Source organism: Manis javanica, chromosome 11 (genome assembly GCF_040802235.1).
Source record: "Manis javanica isolate MJ-LG chromosome 11, MJ_LKY, whole genome shotgun sequence".
Classification (NCBI taxonomy): domain Eukaryota; kingdom Metazoa; phylum Chordata; class Mammalia; order Pholidota; family Manidae; genus Manis; species Manis javanica.
The window spans coordinates 21,111,610-21,136,155 of NC_133166.1; the positions used below are offsets into that span (position 1 = coordinate 21,111,610).

Genomic DNA, 24,546 nt, shown 5'->3' on the forward strand with positions numbered 1-24,546 from the left:
AATAGAAATGCCATATGATCAGTAATTCCACATCTCCGTATTTACCTGAAAAAAACAAAAACACTAATTCAAATAGATATATGCACCCCCGTATTCACTGCAGCATTATTTGCAATAGCCAAGATATGGAAGCAACCTAAGGGTCTATCAATGAATGAACAGATAAAGAAGATACTGTGTATATACACAATGGAATATTACTCAGCCATAAAAAGAATGAAATTTTGCCATATACTAAGTGAAATAAATCAGAGGACAAATACCATATGATTTCATTTTTATGTGGAATCAAAAAACAAAACAAACAAACAAAAACCCAGAAACAGACTCATAAATACAGAGAACAAATTGGTGGTTGCCAGAGGGGAAGTGAGTTGTGTGATAAGCAAAACAGGTAGATGGATCAAGAGATACAAACTTCCAGTTATAAAATAAGGCATGGGAATGAAAAGTCCAGCATAGGGAACATAGTCAAGAGTATTGTAATAACTTTGTGTGATGACAGATGGTAACTACATTTTAGTGTATGTAAGTTATATCTCAAAACATCAATTATAATCGCAACACAACCTATTTTTGAGCATGCTACCCACACCAAGAACATCCCATGCAAAGGCATCCTTCATACCTTTCCTCGACTTTAATGGAGAGATGGTTGCAGAGGTTATGAACATACTGAGCATAACTCTCTGTCAGGGCCATGTCATATGCAGTCAGGTGAATGTTTAAAACCCCGTATTCATAATCTGTCCCCAAATTAATGGACCTCACTTCCACTTTTCCCCTCTTCTTCTTGGACTGAAGAGAAAACAAAAAGAAAAAGAAAATAAACCAAAGTATTATACAAGAAATTGTAATTATACCATATTGATATTTTTAAAAAAATCAATGTTTCAAATAAATTTACCATTTTCTGTTTTCCCTATCTACAAACTGATGTTCTTCTGGGAGGAAAAGAGCAGCTTCCCTTGCCAGTCTGGGCTGTGACATCACCCAGTGAAGAGAGCGAATAATGCTAGCAGTACTTCAACATGAAGACAAGCAACTGTTTTCTGCAATTAACTTGTTTTGAGACTCATCTCTCATCTCTGGCCTTCAAGATTCTCAAATTTTACATTGATGGGGTTATACTAGATAACAGATTCTTAATCTAGAACCCATAGAGGAATTTCAGAGAGTCTAGAGATCCCAAAATTTATATATAAAGTTTTACATATGTGCACATTTTTCTGAGAGAATCCTTAGCTTTCATAAGAATCTTAAAGAAATCAATTGCAAGGAAACTCAGCATAAGTTCTCTCCCAGCCCTCCTCGCTTACTTTGAAATTCTGCAATTATTTAGACAGTCTTACTTTTAAGAATTGCTAAGTAGAAAAATTATTTTACTTCTAGTTTTCCTTTTCATATAAAGTATTGCTCTATTCCATAGAAACTTATGCAAGCTCCTATAAAGAGTTAAAATGAGGCCTGGGAAAATAGATATTTAACACAACATAGATGAGGGTTAAGAAAGCTTCTCAACTAGAAATAACCTAACCTAAATAACTATCAAGAGGGGGCCTTGTTAAATAAATCATGGAACATCCACACAATAGTACATTATGAAGATGTAAGAAGGAATAAGGAACTTCTTCATGTAACTGATATGGAAAAGTCTTCAAAATGATAAAAAGTAAACTGTAGGATGTGTTCATAATATTGTCTACATATTAAAAGGGTAGGTATGCCATCTATATAAAAATAATAGGGGTGTGTATGTGTATAAAATATGTATTTGTTTGTATTTCCAAAAAACAAATCTCTGGAAAGATGCACAAAATACTAGTATCACTGGCTGCCTGTGACAGAACTGGATGACTGGGGAGAGAGGTGGAAAGGAGACTTTTTAACTATTTTGCTTCTATATTTTTTTTGCATTTTTAATAAGGTGAATCTTTTGTCAATTCAAAACTAAAATCTTAAAATCTACTGTATTTCAAAAAAAATAGTAAAAATTTTACTGCAATATAATATACTGAAAAAGTGCATAAATACACAGCCCAATGAGTTTTCACAAAGTAAAAATACCTGTATAACCTGAACAAGAAACAGACCATACAAACTCCCCAAAAGTCTCCTGCCCCCCAAATTGGTAACCACTATTCTGGCCTCTAAACCTGTAATGTGATTTTGCCTATTTTTGAAATTTATGAAATGGAATGATATTCTATCTTCTCTTTTGTGTCTAGCTTTTTTTGTTCATTATGTAAGATTCATCATGTATTAGGTGAACCAGACTTTTCTTCTCATTGTTCTAGTGTCTATTATGTAAATATGCATATTTGTCCTTTTTATTTTTGGTGGAATTTGGGTTGTTTCCAGTCATTATGAATAGTGCTGCTATGATGTTCCTGTATGTATCTTGCAGTGAAAATATGTATTCATTTCTGCTGGGGATAGACCTAGAACCTGAACTACTGAGCTATAGAGTATGCATATGTTCATCTTTAATAATAAGTGCTGTACTCTCAGTTTTACAAAGTCCTTTCCAATTTAGACTCCCACCAGAGTGAATGAAAGTTCTGACTGCTCTACATTCTTGCCAATACTTAACAAAACTTAGTATAGTCAGGTTTTTTGGTTTTTTGTTCTGTTGGTATGAAGTGCTAATGAACTGGGGTCTTAACCTGCATTTCCGTTATATCTGTTGAGCCTGAGCACCTTCCAATATGTTCACTGGCCACTTGGATATTTCTTTTATAACATGCTATTCAAATATATTGCCCACTTTTTAGATTGGGTTGTTTGCCTTTCTCTTATTGATTTGTGGACGTTCTTTCTACATTCTAGACATGATCCTTTGTTGAATATACATGCCCCAACTGTCTTCTCCCGCTCTGAAGCTTCCCTTTTCACCTTAATGATACATTTTGATGAGCATAAGTTCTTATTTTTAATGTAATTAAATTTACTCCTTCTTTCTTTTATGGTTATAGTGATTTTTATATCCTGCTTAAGAAATATTTGTCTACCTTAAGATCATGAAGATATTCTCATATGTTGTCTTCTTCGACTATTTTAATATTACATTTAGATATACAATCTATTTTTAAGAGATTTTTGTATATGGTGTGAAATAGGAATCAAAAGTCATTTTTTTCCACAGGAGTCAAGAGTCATGTTTTTTTAATAGAAGCCAAAAGCCATTTTTTTTCACATGATCATCCAATCCAACTGACCCAGCAGCATTGCACTGAGCATCATCTTTGTCACATAAGTGTCCATAGATATGTGGATCTGCCTCTGTACTCTTTATTCTCTTCCTTTGGGCTATCTGTCTCCCCTGGAGCCAATGCTACACTAGAGATTTATAATAAGGCTTGGAATTTGGTAGAAATGTTTTTTTAAGAAAAAGGGGGGAAAATCTACTTCTATTTACATGTCTTAAGTCACCCCCATCTAACAGACCACAGCCGGTGGCTGCCACAGCAGAGCTGTTCCTTGCAGAGCACCTGGAATGGTTCTCTCACATTACTGGTCTCCAGGTCAATCTAAGGGAGCAGGGGGAGGACCAAGAAATGCTCCTTTCATACGGCTTGTAATACTGATGACAGAACTGCTCCCACAGGGATGTTCAGAGAACTGAACAAAACACTGTATGTAAAGTGGTTAATAGCTTTGTGGTACAGAATTAAACACTTAATAAATATTAACTTTGATTACTATTTTCATTGTTATACTCCTCATATCTAGCACAGGGCATAGCAGAGAGAGAACATGCAATGAATCACTATTTTAGAATTTTAGAACAGGACAGCACTAGAGAGATGATTTTGTCCTGGTTCTTCATCTTTGTAGGGGAAGAATATGAAGCCCAGAGAGACTAATGTCCCCCAGAGTCACAAGGCCAGACAGAAGAGATCCTAGGAACTAATACCCACACCTCCTGACCCCCAATGCAGGGATTTTTCCACTGCAGCCTCCAGATTACTGAAGTTCTTAACAGTGGTGGCCGCCCTAGGGTCCTAGACTTTGCTATGAGTGAGAAGCCAGCCTCTAGAGACCAACCATCAGACAGCAGAGGCTTGGCTCTCTCTGCACAGCCCTCCACGCTCGTGGCCAAATGCAGTGATCCAGACTTCTCATTGTAGCAGGAAGCACTGCAGTCAGAGCTGTGAAGAATGCTAACATGGGAATACAAAGGGGAGGGCTTGAAAATTTCCAGCAGAGAGAGGAGCTTCTCTGAAGGCTTGGAAGGTTTTTCTTATCAAGGGGGAAATGCCATGGCTCTTCAAAAGCAAGCAAGCAAGGAAGCAAGCTGATTCCAGTATCCCTCTGGACATCTCACTTGCTTTTCTATGTTGGCTTAAATATGTCCAGACTGATCCACACAATCAGGAGCCCATTGCAACGCTGTATTTCGGTTCTGAGCCAAGGCACAAGGTAGCCAGGAAGAACTTGACTACATACAATATCAATCACCAATTCCTATAATTTTACCTGCATAATCTTCCTCACATCCATCCCCTCCTTTGTATTCTTACTGCCTGAATTCAGTCCTTCATAGCTTTCATGGGGAGTTATTAAAGATATCTATGCAAGAGATGTACATGACTAGAGCTGTCTCTTGGGAAGGCCACCTGACAGTCACTGGAAAGCCAGAAAGGAAAGGAAGGGAGTCTAGCAGAAAGATGGCAGGGAAGATGGACCATCAAACTTTGGCACTCTTGTGAGTGACATGGATTCACTGTGTGATAACCCAGGGTGGCCATGCTCAGCTTCCTATAGGACTGCACTATGATCCCGCAAATGGGCCATAGGGCAAATTGCTAAACCAGTTTGTACAGAAATATCCTCATTATTATCCTTATTTTACAGACAGAAACTGAGGTCCTGTGAAGGCACGTTAGTGCCCAAGGTTACTGGGAAACTTTTCTGGGAAAAAAGCAAAGAGAGAAAGGGGAGTTGATTAGCATCACAGGCTGCTATAGCTGGAAGGGGTCTTAGAGATAATTTAGTCTTTCCTTCCTTCTCTCTCTAATTTTACACAAAGGGGAAATTGAGGCCCAGGAAGGGGAAATGATTTATTCAAGGTTACAATAATAAGGAAATAGCAAAGGTAACCAATTTATGTGTAGCCATGGCTGGAAGTTGGGTTTGTAGTCCCGAGCCCAGGCTCTCTCCTCTAACTTCTGTGAAAGTGACAGTGTCTGCCTATCACTATAGGTGGCATTCTCCACGGTGGGAAAGTTGGGGGGAATTGTATTACCCTAATCCTCAGATAAAAAGGCTGATATGCTACAGCATATTTAGCTTCCAGAAATTCTGGTGGTGGAAATTTAAAAATTAACACCCAGGGACCTGAATGATTTGGTGATGGTACTCTAAACAGTCCATAATGAGCTGTAAGATGCATAGAAATCAAGTGATTATGTTTATAACTCAATGCAACACACTTAAGAAGCACACCAGACAGAAAGCCTGTCCCTGACTGGGATGGCAGAGGCACAGCCTGGAGCTGTATAAAGAGCACTAGACTTAGATGGAAGCCAAAGAAATTCATAATCAAATGCTGCCTGCTTAGTCACTAGATGATACTGAGTGACCTCTCTAGGTGTGTTTCTTCATCTGTAACACCTAAGTTCTTGTGAAGCTCCACATAGTGAATTCATATGAAATGGAAATGGCAGAGATGTCAGATGGATTCTGACCATTCTGGCTTCAAACACTGGCTCTGGAAATGACTAGCCATTTGGGCAAGTTGTTTAATCTTAGCTTAGATTCCTCAAACAAGGTCTTTAATAACCACAGGATATCTGAGGATTAAATAAAATAGACTGTGTGTAACATAGCAAAATGCAATGATGCTTTTAAAGCCTGGGACATAATAGTAACAGCACCTGCTATGCAGTAGTGGTTGATAAATGGTATCTTTAAAAAAGGTCAAGTAAGTTACACAGATAGGACATTATTATTACTATAAATTGCAGGTTGGGGGGGACTTGGTGAGGGGGGGCCTGGTAAGCATAGTGTTCTTCATGTAATTGTAGATTAATGATAGCAAAAATAAAAAAAATAAAAAATAAAAAAATATATTGCAGGTAAGTATGCTTCTGGTATCTTCTCATTACACTTTACAGGATTAAAAAGTTGTTAAGCACCTGCTGTATGCAAAGTGCTGATTCAACAACTCTAAGACACCAAAGAAAGAGAAAACACAGTCCTAGCCCTCAAGAAACTTATGGTTCAGAGAGAGAAAAGACACACATGAAAGAATAGATTCTCTAAATTTAATCGTAAAGAGCAGCCCACCTCCCTTGGCTAGTTCAACACAAACTACCCTGCTGTATCATGCTGATTAGCTCCCCGAGGGGAACCCAAGCAACCACCCTGAGTGGGTACAGCTGAAAGGGCAGTGAGCAGAGATACAGAAAGGAATAAAGCAGTTACTAAATAAATAGTATCTCTAAAAAAGATTGATCTGGAGCTGCTACTTCTCAGGTCTCACGTTTCCTCATCCCCTAGTGCTCACCTTAGATTCCAGGATTAACAAACTGCTAAAAGATTCCCACTGTATCTCCAGGATCAGTGCCCCCTCACCTTTGCCCAGAATGTTTCCCCTCCTTGCTTTGACTTTGGCTCTTCACCCCACACCGTTACTGTGAGCAACTCCTACTCACTGTTTAAGACTTAGCTCATGTTCTTCCAGGAAGCCTTTCCTGATTCCTTGGACTCAGTGAGATATCACTTATGTGTTTCCACAGCAACTCCATCCTCCATATACACCATATCAATCACATGTATTCATTTAATCAACAAATATTTACTGACCACTAGTAATGCACCAGACCAGGGCTATGATGGTAAATAAGACAGCCATAGTCTCTGCTTGCTGAAACTTGAAGTCTTACCAGGAAAGGCATATACAGAACAAGAAATTATAAGGAAATGCATGTTTTTTGTTTTTTTTTGAGAGGGCATCTCTAATATTTATTGATCAAATGGTTGTTAACAACAATAAAATTCTGTATATGGGAGTCAATGCTCAATGCACAATCATTAATCCACCCCAAGCCTAATTTTCGTCAGTCTCCAATCTTCTGAAGCATAACGAACAAGTTCTTACATGGTGAACAAATTCTTACATAGTGAGTAAGTTCTTACATGGTGAACAGTACAAGGGCAGTCATCACAGAAACTTTTGGTTTTGATCATGCATTATGAACTATAAACAATCAGTTCAAATATGAATATTTGTTTGATTTTTATACTTGATTTATATGTGGATACCACAAGGAAATGCATGTTTTGAGTGAGGAAAATAGAGTGCTATGGGATTATTAAAAGAAGAACTAATGCTATATCATCATTTTTACCACTTTCAGGCTCTCTGTTTCAGACACTGTGCTAGGTACCTAAAATTTAACTTACTTTCACAACAACACTAGGGTATAGAATTCCCTGTTTAAAGCCAAGGAAACTGATTTGGAAAAGTAATATACCCAAGGACACATGACTAGTAAGCATCAGAATTGAATCTTTCACTCAGTTTTGCCTAATTCCAAAACACTTCTCTTAATCTCTGTCTTTCCCTTTAAGCAAAGTGTGCAGAGCCTGCCGGTTTCCTCAGCATCTATTCCCTCTTTTTCCTTTAATAGCAGAACTGCTGGACTTTAGCTGGGTACATGACCATTCATAATAAAAACTACATTTCCCAACCAATTTTGCTGTGGTGGTATGGTCATGTGACTAAGTTCTGGCCAATGGGATAGATATGAGTTCATGGGCACGACTTTCCCTTGCCGTTCCTGCTGGATGCAATGTAGACATGATGGCTGAGGAAGGAGCAACCATCTCAAAACTATGAGCTAGAAGCCATATGATAAGTGTGGCAAAACCAAAAGCTGGAATATGTACTTATACTTTCATCTGAGAGATAAATAAGCTGTTACCTTGTTTAAGCGGATCTTTTATTATGGCAGCCAAACTACTATCTCAATTCATATGAAAAGGTACTATGTCTCATTCATTTTTCTAGCTTTAGAGCCCAGCAATATGAACTGTTGAGATGAACTGAATTGAATTCTGGTTCTGGTTCTGTCATTCACTAACCATATATAGCTCCTCAATCAATTTGCTTTTCCACCCTGTCTACCTCATAGGATAGTTGGCGAATCAAAAGGCATGGTCTTCAAATTTCTTGGTTGCAGAGGGCCTTAAAAAATCACATTTCTCTTTGTGAAACACCATGAAATACTCATCAATGTACTCTCCCCATATACAAGAACAACATTACTAGCAGAATAAGAATCTCAAAAATAAGAAAAGATAGCTGAATTTCTCTGTTAATATTTGTTTCACCAAGTAAAACTAACGGGAGAAAAACTTGAAATTTAGAAAATTCTACCCATTAACTTAATGCCTTTCTAAAGGGTGAAAGACTGCCATTATTAAACTTGAGGAGACATTCAGTTTTAGGATAACCAGTGTCCAAGGGCATATGCACAGTTTGAGAGGCACTGAGATAATGGATATGAAAGCATTTTGAAAGCAGAAAGGGATCATCACTACTATTCACATCAAATATGAAACCCTCTAAAAGCCTAAAAGTGATGTAATTTTGCAGGACAGACAAGGCAGATGAGACTCTGGTGGGCTGGAGATCAGGGTGCTCCAATAGCACAGGCTAAGAATCAGGTCTTTACAGCCCTAGTGTTTTCCAGTTATCCCAAGAAACTGGATACTCCTAAAGAAGTGCCAGTTCACTTTACATACTCAGTGTAAGAATACAGATGGCACTTCAGAATGTTTGTTGAGCTGAACTCAGTAACACCTTCACTGACCCTTTCAGGGAGAATCGCTTCTTTATTTTTGTTCTCTTGATGTTTAGTTAATTCCCCTAGTAGGGCACTTAGCACGTGTATTAGTTACATGTTTGTGCACTATCTTTCCTAGCCCACTGTATGCTTTTTATAGGAAGAGACTGTGTCCCATTCACCTGAGCATCATCTGTGTTCAGCACAGTGCCTGGCACATAGTAGATGCTTAACAATGTTTTTCTTTTCAATAACTTATAAGAGGTAGACTGGAGGGAAAACATGGATATTAGTTTTAAAGCAACTCTCCCTAAGCCAGTCCTACAATCCATGTCTAGCCCTATAGAAACTAGACTGACAAAACCAATCTTCCTGTTCTCAGGAAGCTAGGACTGTCATCCGAAAGTAATTCTGATCTAACTTTTCTGGAAATGGTTTCATAGTCTCCTCACAGATTTGTAACTGTGGGAGCTAATCTATGTATTCTACAACAAAATAAGAGCAGGTCCAAAACAAAAGACACTTCCTCTATATCAACAGTAAAAACAGCATTGAGTTTCCAAGAGAAAAGGTTATCTTGAGTCCTAGGGACATTTTATAAAGAGGGAGTAAAACTGCCTATGTTACAAAAACTACATCTTATTCTCTTGCCTCAGGGCCTAGAAAATATAACAACTACAAACTAAAAGCAATTTATGTTGCCTTCGCTTCATCCTCCCACATTTTCCTCTTGGCAGTTTTTGACTCTTGAACTGCTATTACCCAAAGATTGGAGGCAGGACAATAGCTAAGGACAAGTAAGTGGTCTTTGGAGAAATGACCTAGCATTGTACAAATATGAAGGTCTCTGTTATTTTTATTTCTCAAATAAAAATCACCCCCAAACAATCTGAAGCTTTTAAAATTTCACAGAATGATGTAGCTCCCTTGAGGGAATAATGAGATCTACACATTGAGACACAGTGCTAGGTCTGGAGATAAGCTCTGGTATGTGATCCCTCCCTCACTGCCATGAGTCAAACTGAGTCTTACAGGATGCAAGATTATAACAGTAGAAATGGAACAAGAGGTGGACACTTTGTATATGAGCATTAAGTCTTGTCTCAGGAATGTAGGGCTCAAGAGAGTAAAGAGCCTGGCCTGAGATCTAAAGAGGAAAAAATGGCAATCTAGCTGCCTGTTTTTTCCAGGTTCTAGGCTTAGGGAAATAAAGGGAGTCACAAGATGCCTCCTAGTTTTTCAATTCAGTTCCCCAGGTGGGTAAAAGAGATGGAGACTTGGGACAGAGCCTCTGCAAGCTGACAAGTGAAAGCTTTCACTGTGCCAACCAGTGCAGGAAGTGAGAAGCCTGCAGCAGCTTCCACCACTATCCAGCACTACTGTGCAGTCACCCTATGACAGTGAATGACATCAGAGAAAAGCCTATGGTCCTAACCAATGGGAGCATCACTCCCTTCAATCAATGAAGGTCATCTGGAGCCAGATGTTTACAGAGAGCAGGTCATGTCTGCCAGCTCCAATTTACAAAACCTCGAGGCAGCTCCAATAGCCACATTTCAGTTCAGCTCAGTCAATACTTACTGTCCTCTACTTGATGCCAGGCCACATGCTAGACACCAAGGATACAGAGAGAAATGGGACATGGCCTCTACCCTTACAGAGCTCACTATCTAGAAGAGGAGATGGTCATGAAAACAGATGGTCTAAACAAAGCAGTAAGTTCTAGGACAGGAAGCACAAGGAACTCTGGCAGTTCATGGTAAGACAAGTGCAGGGAATCCAGAAGGTTTCTCAGAAGGGAAGATTCATCTTTTCCTTCCTTACCTTGCTTCTTCACTGAGATTTAAAGGTTGAGGATGTATTAGCAAAGGAAAAAGGAGGTTTTCCAAGTAGACAGAACAGCACATGAGAGGCCCTAAAACAGTATGCTGATTTGGATGAAAAGCAAGAAGATGAATGCAGTTAAAGCACATCATCCATAAGATGGGAGAATAGGCTAGAGAGAAAGATAGGGACAGATGGCATCAAACATGGCATTAAGCTTTCTTTTATACCAAGCTAAGGAGTAGGCCAGAGCAGAGCATATGCAGAAAATTATCTTAAGAGGAAGGATCCCAAGAAATTAAAAAACAAAAAGCCAAAAATACACACATAAAAACAAAACTAATTTTATTTCTCACAATTTATGTGGGACTTTTAGAAGAGGGGTGTCTCAAATAAAACAACTCCAACCACTCTAAGGTGTCACAACTCAGAAAGGGCACAAATCACTCCTTCTTCTGCATTTTAATAGCACTTTGTATCTTCCTTTTACCACTTGTCACTTTCTGCTCAGGAGCGTAATTATCTGGGTCTTACCTCTAATGGTGTACCAGCTCCCTCTGAGCACCAACCAGGTCTTGTTCATTCATCCTATAAAATTTTATTGCAACCCAGTCTGAAGAGGCAAGGCACACGCCTAAAAGTGCCTAGCACATAATAGATAAATGTTCAATAAGTGTTTCAGGGCATCATGGAACGATGTGATATCAGAGCTGAAAGACTCTGAAGAGATTCTAATCCAGAGTTTCTCAACCATAATAAAACCTATGGACTCTGTCCCCAGAAAAATTCACATACGGGAAACACTGTACATATAATTTCAGGGCCCCCAATGCCCAGAAGGGTAAGGTTAACATGCTAGACATCCAAAGCATGAAGCTAATAAGTGGCAGAACCAGGCCTAGAATACAAGTTTCCTGGTTCCCAATTTAGTAGTCTTCCCATGACAAGTAATTTTAGTCAGGCTGTTTCCTGCTGGGAGGCTGCCTGATACAAGCCTCAGACATGGCAATGTTCCTCTCATGGAACTCCAGATAGGATGATGCTCAGGAAGACATGGCAAGCTAAGGGACCTCGAGGCCCAAATATAGAGGTATTGGGCCTCTGCCAGGGAGAAAGAGGCAATGGGCTATGTGCATGGTTAGTTGGGAGCTCTAAAATGAGCCAAAGAACCAAAAGTGATGTTGGAGTCTGCCCAAGTAGAACAGCAACATTTTCTAAACTGTACTGTTTACAAGAAGGCATAGACTCAGGACTCAAAATCAGACCTTCTGGCTTTCAGGCCAGTGTTGTGTCCAGAACCCACCATAAAGTCCTCTGCACATGTATAGAAATGTAACCACCACAGAAGCAGTCTTGCAGTTGGGGCCAGTGAAATAGGCTAAATAATTTTCTAATGCTTAGAACTAATTTCCAGTTAACAGCAATAATGGATTCAGGAACACATACATATTTGAAATCTGTAAATACTATAAAACTCAGCTATTTGGCCGAAAATGTCAATCCACCTCTACTTGTCACAAACCATTCATTCAACTAAACTGAATGTATCATTTCCATTGTGAAGTCCATATTAAAGTAAGTACTAAGAAGATTTTTTTTTAAGTATCACAAACAATACAATCAAATCATTTGCTTTTCTGTATAATAACCCAGCCTTAGGGACAAGATTGGGAGGAGCTGACAGAAACATCTTCACTCTAGGTAATACCCGAACTAATTAACTGGAGAGGACTGAGGGCTGACTCCCTATCCTTCCTGGTTCTAATACTATCTAACCTCTGCATGTCTGATCTTCAGGTCTTTCCAAAAGCTGCACACTATCCTTTTCTAAAGGATTCCTGCCCCCTTTACCTCTTGTGCTTTAACTAGGTGCTTGTATCTTCCAATGCCATGGGTTGGCTTTGTCTTATAGTGACGACTGGTACTCAGCAGAATGCCATCTGAAAGAGAGAAAATAAGACAAACCTGTTTCAAAGCTCCTCCAGGGACAAACGGATCACATGTGAGGAGAGGAACTGACTGCAAGACTAGGAACATTTAGGGGTAGCCAGCCTCTTATTGGTTTTAAGAACAAGAGTTATTTCTTGATCCTGGGCATACTCTCAGTTTACCCCCTTTTTCTCTCCTTTGAGCCCCTGTACTACGTCCAATCCCTACTACCTATCTTTCTTTGAGAAATTCTCTCTTGTCAGAGTCACTGGTGGAAGTTTTCTAATGAACATTGTATAGAGAAAGAGACAGGTGGCAAACATAACCACGTAAGAGGACAATCACAAATTTCCACCTTGTTTTAAAAACCATCTAATTTGACTTATTTGTGCTGATAAGGAACTATCTCCAACATACACCATTAAGTGAATAACAATAAAAACAAAAACCTAAGGTAAAGAATAGTGTGCATGTGTGCTACTACTGAGTACAAAATACAATCTCCATATACATATTAAATGTGGCAAGCCTGGAGATGCACCCTCTGGATCCCACTTCAAGGAAGGACTTGTTAATATATACATAATCTCCTTTAATCTTCATTTTTTTATCCTCATTTACAAATAAAGAAACTGCAGCTTAGAAAAGATGGGGGAATTGGCTGAGGTCATCCAGCAAGTAAAAGGTAGAACTACAACTGAAACTCAGGTCTACCTGACTGAAGAGCCTGTGCTCAGATGTGTGACAGTATCTAATATTCTGGAACACAAAATCTAACGATCTTTCTTATCTCAGATCTCAGTTCCTCCTCTCTCCCTTTTCACTGAAACCAGCTCTCCACAGCTATGTTATGTCTGCCTTTCTCTCTTACTCTCCATGTTCTAGAGAAGTACTGGTCCTAGGTTCTGCTCCCTTTTCTCCTAGCTCCTGTGGTTCTGCCCTCATCTCCCCAGGGTCACCTTTCTGTGAGGGACTAAACACAAAATTGTGTGGAAAAGTCTAATAACATCAAGTAAAATGTTTCTTAGGTTTCTCTTTGCTAAAATGGGCTTCCAAGCAGGTTTGCTCTGTGCCAGGCCAATCAGAGATTGGCCCCAGAGCCAGTCCTGCATTTGTAATGCACACTATCTCATCAAGAACAACCCTGGCTGCAGAGGCCTTCCCTGCATTTATAACCCATACTGTTTCATCAACCCTGGGATATCATGGATCTCTTCTATGATACGCATTGTCTACATTTACTATTACATGCCAACAGCTGTATAGATACTGGGACAAAGATGACTAAAATACGCTACTTCCCCTGGAGACACTCATTATGTACTAGGGAAGGATAATGGGAAAGCAGATAATTGCCTTATGGAGTACAAAATACTTCAATAGAGATGAGAGCAAGGTGGTGAGTACCTGCAGGAAGAAACAACTAATTCTGCCTTGAAAGGGTGGGAGGGTGGAGTTATATGTGTGCAGGGGAAGAGGTTCAGGAGAAGGAACAGCTGTGTTATTGAAAGAAGAGTAAGAGTTTCCCATGCAATAAAGAAAGAGGTGTTTTGGGCAGAGGTTATCAAAGAGCACTGAACATAAATGAGGTATCTTCTTGGCTGCTGTCCCAATTCTGCCTCTCTGAATCTAAAACCTTTGAATCTCTGAGGCTGTAGTTTCTAACTCTGCAATCTGGATCTTATGGTCTAGTGGGAGGCAGCAACCAGTAATGGAATAGTCACAAGATAAATATAAAATCACAAATTGTGATAAATAATAAAAAGCATAGGACAGAACCCAAGTATGGACTAACAGTTACCAAAGGGAAAAGGACTGGGGAGGATGGGTGGGAAGGGAGGGATAAGGGGGGAGGTAAAGAAAGGGGGCATTATGATTAGCATGTATAATGTTGGGGGGCGGATGGGGAGGGTTGTACAACACAGAGAAGACAAGTAGTAATTCTACAACATCTTACTACACTGATGGACAATGACTGCATTGGGGACTGTGGGGGGAACTTGATGATGGAGGGGAGTCTAGTAAACATAATGTTCCTCATGTAATTGTAGAGTAATGATACCAAAATAATAAATAAATAAATAAATAAATAAATAAATAAATAAATAAATAAATAAATAAATAAATAAATAAATAAATAAAAGCATAGGGGACTACAGCAATACAATCAATGGATCTATTTTACATTGGAGTGTCAGGGAAGGCCACTCTGAAAAAAAAATGACATTTGAACTTGGACCAATTTTCAGATGAAAACAGTAATAGTGGTTATTCGTCAGGTAAGGAAGTGGCTAGAAAGCAGGAGGAGAAGACTTACTATTTTATACTTTTAAAACATGCTCCAAGTACATGTATTACCTATTTTTAAAAAAACAAAATAAATAAAGACCTGAAAGACAAATAGTAGCTTAGATGGAAAGAGAGAGGATGAATATTTCAGGCAGAGGGAATAGCATGTGCAAAAGCCCCAGTGTGGAATATAGCTTGGCACATTCAAGGAAAAGAAAGGCTGTCAGTGTGGCTGATACAAAGGAAGAGGGGTGCACAGAACACCAGAGACTAGAGCAGAGGGTTGGAACACACCGTGCTGGGCCTTGTTAAGGGTTTGGATTTTAGGCTGAACAACCATAAGCAGGGAAATTATACATCTGGTATATTTTTAAAAGATCACTTTGGTTGTTGTGTGGAAAGGGGGTGGGGAGAGGAAGTATGGATGGACAGGTTAGGAGATTCAAGCAGTAGCCTTGGCTAAGTTGTCGGTGATCTCACTGTATCCACATCCCCTCTCTATTCCATCCTCTAGAGATGACAAATTAATCCTTCTAAAATATAAACTTAATCATTTTCATTAATTCAACCATTATTCATTGCACACACACAATTTTTTTTAGTACTTGCTATGTGCCAGGTACTGTACCAGGCACCACAGAGACACCAATGAATGAGACAGGGAAGGTGGTTGCCATACTTCAAAATGTTTGATCTGAGCTTTTCTACTATCCAAAGTGCATACCCTTAGGTAAGCATTTAAGAATCCTGATTTTATAATTTAGTTACAACTACTTTACCTCCTCATTCTCCCACTCCTCCAGGCCTTCAAAACCCTGCTCTCTAGCCACAGAGCAACACTTGCCATTCTGTATAATGTGCAGTTTTCACGTCTCTGTGCCATGCTGAGCAGTCATTCCAGCTGGGACTGCACCTCTCTCACTGGTAAAATCCTACACAACCACTAGGGCCACTACCTCAAATGTCACAGTCTCTGTATACCTCTTTTGCTGCCCTAAACATACAAAGAGCAAGAGTTTATTTCCTGGTTATAGCTCTCCCATGCCTCCACTACACAATAAAACATGTTGTGTAAACAAAAAAGAAAGCTCAGATGCCAATTGTGGAGAAAGTAAAGGTTCCTATGGCCAGGATTCTCACTATGTCCTGGTTGGCTTGCTCACTACATGTGTGGGCAATACGTTGTAACTCACTCTATATATAAAGAGCTCTGCCCAATGCTCTGGGCTGCAGGGCTGCAGGGCTGCACAACTGCAGGAGAGCAGAGACTGGAGTGGTGGCAGCACCGAGGACAGAGACTGAGACGGCTGCAGAGGCTTGCTGCATGCAGACATGCTCTGAGTGAATGGGATTCTAGTAACTGACCTGCCACCATGGGAATAAAGTTGGGTATAAACCCTTTCACCTAAAAACATTCCACTGTCATTTTTTCAGTCTCACTGAATCCATAGTGAACTTGTCTGGGGCTGAAACCCACTTGCAAGTCACTAATCATCTTGTTTAAGTACACAATCACTCACCAATAGTTTCAAACAGAACCAGAAGTGATTTTTCAGACAATGACACATCTTAGGTGAAAACGCCGCAAATGCCAGCCTCATCTACCAGAATTCCTTGGTAAAGAGGCATTTTCAAATTCAGTATGGGGCAATTCTTATAATTAGAGCAGCTGTCTAATTAAGAAGCTGGTTCAAACTACTGTTAAATTAACCATTTTCCCCCTTAAATGGAAGGTTTTGGTCAAATTACCAGTGGTTAAACTGTTTAATTAGCCAGTTGTTTTAATTATAAAATTTACAAGTTTGAAGGCCTCTGATTTCCAATAAGTTCAACTGAATTCTTCTCCCTGTTCCATGTCATTAAGCTGAGTTTCCTGCTGTCACATTAACATTACAGCCTCCAGAGAGAAAAGGCAACTTTTTCCCTGAAGAAGTCACAAAACCCCAGGGTTTCAAAAGGAGGCTTTGAAATCTTCCAATTAGTGCAATTATAGGATGTAATCACTTCTCCCCAATCACGCCCCTTTCCTTTATATTTGCCACAGCGAACTGTCCTTCAATGTCCTTGTTTACTAAACTGGGAACTAAATTCATCAATCCAGGATGGGGATAAACAACATCATATTAATTATTTCTCCTTCAGTACTAGAACATACATTTTTAGCAGGCCTAATAATGCAGGAGGGAAAGAGGAAAACTCTGGGGGAGCCTCAGCCAAGAATTAATGACCTGATGTTCCACTCAACCTGCAAGTCCCTGATATACCAAAAAGGCAGATATATCCCAGTACCTGGCAAGTAATATATGCTCCCCAAAGGGTATATATATATATATATATATACTTGGTTTTTTTTTTAAAGGTTCTTGATATATTTTACCAAAACATGATCTGCAATGATTTGGCCCTGGCAGATACCCACTTTTTTCAGAATCTCTTTTCAAATTTTTTTTCAGTTTTTCTAATTACACTGAACTACTTGGACTTGAATGGACCATCTGACTCCACCTTTTTACTCATCCTATAATGAGAACTCTGTGTTGCCTTCATTTAATCTCTTTAGACCTTATAGATATTTACTTCTACCTCTTCATATGTTTAAATCAATGAGAAAAGGATGATCACTACAATCATGCCCATCCTTTGGAGCAGCTGGGATGGTACCCTGGGCACCCAAGGCCACGGAGAATATTCCACATGAAGGTAGGAATGGGGCACTATGCCCTATTTTTCTTTTCTGAACATCACTATAATTCAATTCTGAAATTTCTGACTTTAAAGCTATCTCAAAGAACCCATGAAAAATGCCAGCAAAGCTGTCCTTTCAAGCATTATTTATCTTGGTATGCCGACATTGATTGGTTACCCTGGGCCTTGCAGCCTTCTAGACGCTGGGATTCTAGGCACTGACTGTAACTGACAAATGGGCAAAGGAAAAGATGAATGGTGAGTAAATGTACGAAAATATGTTTGACCAACTAGTAGTCAAAGACATGCAAATTACAAATGCAAGGGATGGCATTTTTTAACATATAATATTAGCAAATATTAAAAAATACTACTCAATGTCGGTAAGTATATAAAAGGGGATTCTCAGATACTAAAGAAGTATAAAATGGGGTAATTTTTCTGGAGAGCAATTTGGCAACATACATTAGTGGCTTTAAAAACGTGTATTTCCTTTGACTCAAAAGCTAGACTTTTAGAAATGCATCCTAAGTAAATAATCAAACAAGGGGCACAATACTAATGTACAAGGATATTTTATCACAGTATTTGCATTGCAAAATCTTGGAGAAAACTTAAATTTCTCCAAATAGGACACTGAGTAAATTATGTTATTATCCCCCACCTCTCTTTTCAAAAGGATCCCTTTTGAATCTGTATCAACAACACTTAATATGTCTTATTTGATTCCAGATTTAAAAGCAAACTTAAAAAAAAAATACCTCAGAATTAGGTAGCTATCAAGTATTAAAATATACCATAAAACTATAGTAACCAATAGTATTGAAATAGCTTGGCACTGGCATCAAATAAACAGACCGATCAATGGAACAAAGAAAATAGTCCCAGATCTATACGGACACTTAGTATATAATATAGGTGACAATCTCAAATCCCTGGGGAAAAGATGGATGTTTCAATAAATGTTGAAACAATTGATAGCCTATTTGGGGGAAAAATAGATAACATTCCCTACTCACTTTTAATTCTAGGTGGACCACTTAAATAAAGGTGAAAAAAAAATACCAGAAGATAACATGAAGGATTTTAAAAAATAACCTTGGAGTGGAGCTCTTTCTAAGCATAAAACACAATCTAGATTAATAAGCTTAGTCACATAAAAGTTTAAAACTTCTATTCAACAAAAATAAAGGATGGATGGCTAGAAACCACACAAAGCATATATGACAGAAAATGGTAATTTCCTTAATATATAAAAGCTATATAAAAAGTTATTAGAAATCAAAAATGAAAAACAATCCAATAGAAAAATGGGAAAAAAAATATAAATAGGCAGTTCACATGGAAATACAATGGCCAATAAAAATATGAAAAGATAAACTCTCTCAAAAAGTGCAAATTACAATGAGACTTAGTTTTTCACTAGTAAAAAAATGAATGTTTTATAAAACCCAGTTTGGGCCACAAAATAGAAATATAAATTAATACAACCTCTCTGAAAGGTAATCTGATTATATTTACCAAAATTTTTAATTCACAATCCATTAATTCAGCAATTTTAATCCCAGGATTTATCTTAAAAATGTATGGGAACAAGTTTGTAAAGAAGTATGAAAATGGTGATTGCAGCATTTTCTGAAATAGCAGAAAGTAAAAACAACCTATATGTCCAGCATTGAGATGTAGTCATACATACATATACTATATATATGTGTTCATATATACTATAAAAGTTTCTTGAAAAATATATAAAAAGTTGCCACCAGTGTATACCACTAGGGAGTAAAACTGAGAAATAGAAGAAAATTTAACTTTTAATCTATATCTTTTGAATAGTTCATATTTATTTTACCACATGCATCCATATGAATGTATTTCAAATTTTTAACAATTGATAACTTTAATCATAATTTTTAAAAAGCCCCTTCTTCAGAATACATACCTGCTCAAAATGAACTTTGCCTCTGATTGATAGGTAAGGCATGAGATCAAAGTTAGGGAATAAGAGGACTTGAACATAATACCTTAAAAAAAAAATACTGTAAGGACCAAGTGGCCCCAGAATGTGTCACTGTGTCATGCAGACAATGTTGAGTGCAATGAAGGCAATCAAGACCCTGCAAGTTCAAGAGAAGTTTTTACCTCTAAACACCTAGAAAATTTTTAATTAGGGTCTTTCTCAAACTAAGAGTTATTACCAGAGATAAATTTTATCTGAATGACTGATCTGTATAGCAGAGCAAACATCGAACTGCCAAACATCTGCTCTTCTTACTGCCCTGTGAACTGCCCTCCTCCCCTTTATGCTTCAGACCCTAGCCCATTATGAGTGAGATAATCCTATTGTGGTTCTTTAACAGACTGTAGAGAATGCCCTTATTTCTAGAAATACACATTGAAATATTTAAGGGTGAGGTATAATGTCTGATAGAGAAAGCAAAATATAAACACAGTTGAATAGTGGTGAATACGGAAGTGTTCACTGTAGTGTTCTTGGGAGGAAAAATCTTAAAAGACTGTAAGCTTCCAAATGACAAGGACTGCCCTCTTAATTTAGTATCCCCAGCACCTAAAACACACCCTGGTATAATAAGTGCTTGTTGAGAGAATGAATACATAAAAAGAAGTCTGTATTTTGAGATGTTGAGCTTTGGGGCTGGTAGAAATGGTGATTCTCTACACAGTGCCACCATCTTCTGAAAAAATTAACAGAAATATACCCTCTTATACACTGCCTGGCACATATCAGTCACTCAGTGAATGTTAGTTCTCCTCTTTACTCCCATTCCTTTGCTTCTGATACTCTTTAGGCAAAGGACAGATGTCATTAAAATCCAACAACTGCTTTGAAATTTCTCACATGACAAAGCAAAAATGACAAGTAATTGGGTTGAAACAGAGATTGAAATTCACTGAGTTTAATCAGACTGAATAGATATTCATTTTGGATAAAAAACTAAGAGAAGCCCCACCTGGTAGATAATGGACCTAAAGACAGATCTGAAATAGTGGCAATAATAATAATAATAATAATAATAATAATAATAATAATAATAATAATAATAATAATACCACCACCACCACCAGCTAACATTTTTGGGTACTTTATGTGTTTTATCTCCTTGAATCTTTGAATAATTCACTGTAATTTGTACTATAATTATCCCCATTTTTAAAATGAGGAAACCAAGCTATGGAGAAATAGCCAAAGGTCACAGAGAAAGCATGTGGTGAAGTCGGAATCCAAACTTACTAAAGAGCTCTTGCCCTTAACCAGTACTTTATGTTCTCGCCCTTTGCTCTATTTCATGTGAGGGGTAGGATTTGGTCTCAGCCACCCTTCTCAAAGATATGTTAGGCATCTTTTAGACAAAATTATTACTGTTAGAGGGTCACTTAAAGCAGGCAGACTACATCAGGAAAACACTGCATACCTGTAGAACAGACGGGATTCTTTCCTGACATTCTGAACCTAAAAAGAGGGAAAGAGACTGTTAAGGCAATTAGGATACTCACATTTTATTGCAGTTAACAGAACTTGTATGCTCCTCATTAAGAATAATTCAATGCTAGATATGTCCTTATTCCCTCTTTCCCTTCTTTCCACAAACATCAAGTACCTACTATGTGCCAGACAATGTGCTAGGTCCTGAGGATGCAAAAATAAGTAAAATGTCTCTATCTATGGCCTAGTTGGAAGAGAGACATGTAAGCAAATAAAGCACAGGCCACAGTACAGCGCTGATCCAGGACAAAAATATGTACTAGATTTGGTGGAACACAAAGGAAAGTGTGGCCATTTCCTTCAGGGAGGTAAAACTATTTGAGCTGAGTTTTAAAAATGAAGAACTGTTCTCTATATAGCCTTATACAGGAAAAGCATTCTAGGAAGAGGCATGAAAGTGGCGTGTTTGGGGAACAGCAAGCAGCTGGATGTAAGTAAAACTTAAGTGGAAGTACTCAGGGGCCAGGTTCTGAAGAAGCTTGTATGCTCTGCTAAGGAGTTTGGTCTTACTCTGTGTAGCAATGGTAAGCTCCTGGAAGAGTTTAAGCATGGGAGTGATATGATCAAGTTTAAGTTTTGTAAAGTTAACCCTGGCAGCAGATGAGCAATGAATGGGAAGAGGTGAGACTGGGGCAAGAGAACCAGCGAGGTAGTTCTCACAATAGGCTTGCATTATTAGAATGTGTCAGGAAGGGTGAAGAGGAAGGAACAGCAATGAAAACCAAATAGAACACAGAAACCAAAGAACATGGAGGAGAAAAATATGGCTCTGTTTGGCTGGCTATTTACGAGCATTCTATGAAGCTTTGAAACTAAACTGCAGAACAAGCTGGAGACCAGCATATCTGTGATTAAATGCTGGCTCTACCTTTCCAAAATGTGATCTTAGGTAATTTTTAAAAATATCTCTCCCAGTTATCTCATCTTTAAAATGCAAAGAATAATAATTTAATCTCATGAGACCAAAAATCTATCTTAAGCTCTTTGAGCCAGTTTCTACTTTGGTAAAATTACGATATTTATACTTGCCCTGTAGTGTTTTTGTGAAGACTAAAGAGAACATGTAAAATAACTAGCATGGTGCCATAGTAAGTGCTTATTGAATAGTTGACTAATTAATGATAGAAAAATATGATGGGAAGGGAATAAGAGGAGAAAGCCTTCAATAAATGTTAAGGATTAAAGAAATTACCCAGGCTCATAAGTGCCATATGGTGCAGGAAGATATGCAATTCATTGTTTTATATCATGATGTGGCTGCCACACATAAGACACTTGGTGAATATATTTGAACAGAAAAATAAGTTACCATCTAGAGAAAGGGAGAGGTAGCATACTGTATATGCAGGACAGTGAAAAAGAACTTGAGTTTGAATCCTAACTCCAATTCATATTAGCTATGTCATCCCGGAGCTACTGATTAATCTCTCTGGACCTCAGTTACTACATGTAAAATTGAGATATCACCTGTTTCACTATGTCACTATGAGGATGTATTCATTAAACAAATATTTATTAAATGTCTACTATATGCTAGACATCATTCTAGGCTCTAGAGATATAGCAGTAAACAAAACTAACAAAGTCGTTATCCACATAATGCTTAAATCCTAATAGGGGAGCAGGGAAGACTATTTAAACATATATATATACATACACACATATAAAGTGTTATCAGGTGGGAATACCTGCTATGAAGAAAAATAAAGCAAGGTAAGGGGATAGAGATTGTAGAGGGGGGCTATTTTACATAAGGTAGTCAGGGAAGGCCTCTCTGATGAGAAGAATTTTGGCACAAACTTGAATAAAGTAAGGGGGCAAGCAATACGGATATCTGAGGGACAAATGTGCAAGGATCCTGGGGTGGCAGAGTGCTTAGATCATCAAGAACTACAAAGGCAGCCAGTATGGCTAAAGCTGAGTAAGTAGTAGGATATGATGAGGGAACAGATGATGTAAAACCTGGTAGGCCATGGTATGGACTGTAGATTGTATTTTGAGTAAGATGGGATGCCACTGGGGAGTTCTGAGAGAGAACTGATGTGAGCTAACTTGATTTTAAAAGAAGCCCTTTGGTTTAAGTGTGAAGGACAGCAAACAAAATAAAAGCAGGGAGCCCAGTTAGGAGGCAGTATAACGGATAGTAAAGAATACGAGAAGCTAAGGAACTAGTCCCCAATAGTTTGGCAAAACAGAAAGCATGAGACCAGAAACTGGAGGTGAGAAATGGTTTGATTCTGTATGTATTTCAAAAGCAGAGCTGACAGAATTTGCTAAAGAATTGGATTTAAAGTGAGAGAAATAACAGAGCCAAGGATGACTCCAAAGATTTTGGCCTAAACAAATGGGTGAATGGAGTTGTCATTTACTGAGAATGGGAAAAGAGCAAGATGCTTGAGATGCTTAGTAGACATGCAAGTGGAGATGCTGCAAGAAAAAAGCTGTGTGAACTAACTAGCAGAACACAAATACTAGCTATGTTTATTTATTGTTATCAATATTCTTACCTTAAGAGGGAAAAGGCTTGCTTAAAAATGGTATCATTCCTCTGACACAGCACCTACAGCAAAACACCCATGTTAAGACAATCTTAAACATTCACAGACTTCCAAAAGAGGCTAAAAATCCATAGTACACAAACCACAAAGGCTCCTGTCTAGTAAAGAAGCTGTCCTACAGTTAATACCAAACATGAAGGCAAATCAAGGTCATTTCCTTTCTTACTCCACCCACTAAAGAAAATGCTCAAAAAACGCAAGGCCCTCTTCCATGCTGCCTTTTCTTTCTCTTTTTTTTCATACCCTTTCCAACTCGATCTATTTTTTCTAACATTAGTCAACAATTATTAGGTATCTGCCAAGCACAGGCACGATGTGAGATTTTCTTAACTCTTCCCTAGTTCTCAAAACACTGCATGGCAATTTTACAGGTGACGCAACTGAGACTCATAGAGGTTATTTTCCTAGAATTTATAGCTAATAAGTGGCTAAGAGGACTGTCTTACTTCAAAGGCTATGCCTCTATTACAGCACACTATCTCTCTGAATAATAATGATACAACATCAACAAAATGAGAGTAATGAGAGGAGGTGGCACCAGTGGCAGCTTTCCTCCCTAAACTTCCTCTGTATTTCAGTATTTCGATCTCACTCTGCCCTCCCAACACCCACTCAAAAGATGAGTGTGCGACTTCCCTCAGGGAGTGTTTAACATAGAGGAAGTCATCTTATAAAGTAACTAGATAATATTAAATGTCCTTAAGGTCCCACAACATGAAGAGAAAATCCTGTCCACTACAGGTAACAACTTAAATTTCTTCAACATGTATGTTAAAAGCCTATTATTTAAAAAAAGGAAAGTCTGAGAAACTGTCATAGACCAGAGGAGCCCCAGAAGACATGATGACTAAATGTAATATATTATCCTGGATGGGATCCTGGAACAGAAGAAGGACATTAAATTTAAAAAAATGAAAACAATATGAATGAAGTATGAACTTTAATAATAATACATCAACAT

At 38.3% G+C, this 24,546-nt stretch overlaps 1 protein-coding gene across 1 annotated transcript in view; it reads right to left on the reverse strand.

Moving 5' to 3' along the window:
• MRPL48 (mitochondrial ribosomal protein L48) overlaps nucleotides 1-24,546 on the reverse strand; it is a 60,604-nt gene that overhangs the window by 19,840 nt on the left and 16,218 nt on the right. Inside the window, exons 2-5 of the mRNA XM_017653264.1 lie at nucleotides 23,535-23,587; nucleotides 20,957-20,994; nucleotides 12,471-12,559; nucleotides 629-798 (exon numbers count right to left, since the gene is read on the reverse strand). Of these exons, the coding sequence (XP_017508753.1) occupies nucleotides 629-798; nucleotides 12,471-12,559; nucleotides 20,957-20,994; nucleotides 23,535-23,587 (350 nt within the window). The remainder of the gene's footprint in view (nucleotides 1-628; nucleotides 799-12,470; nucleotides 12,560-20,956; nucleotides 20,995-23,534; nucleotides 23,588-24,546) is intronic.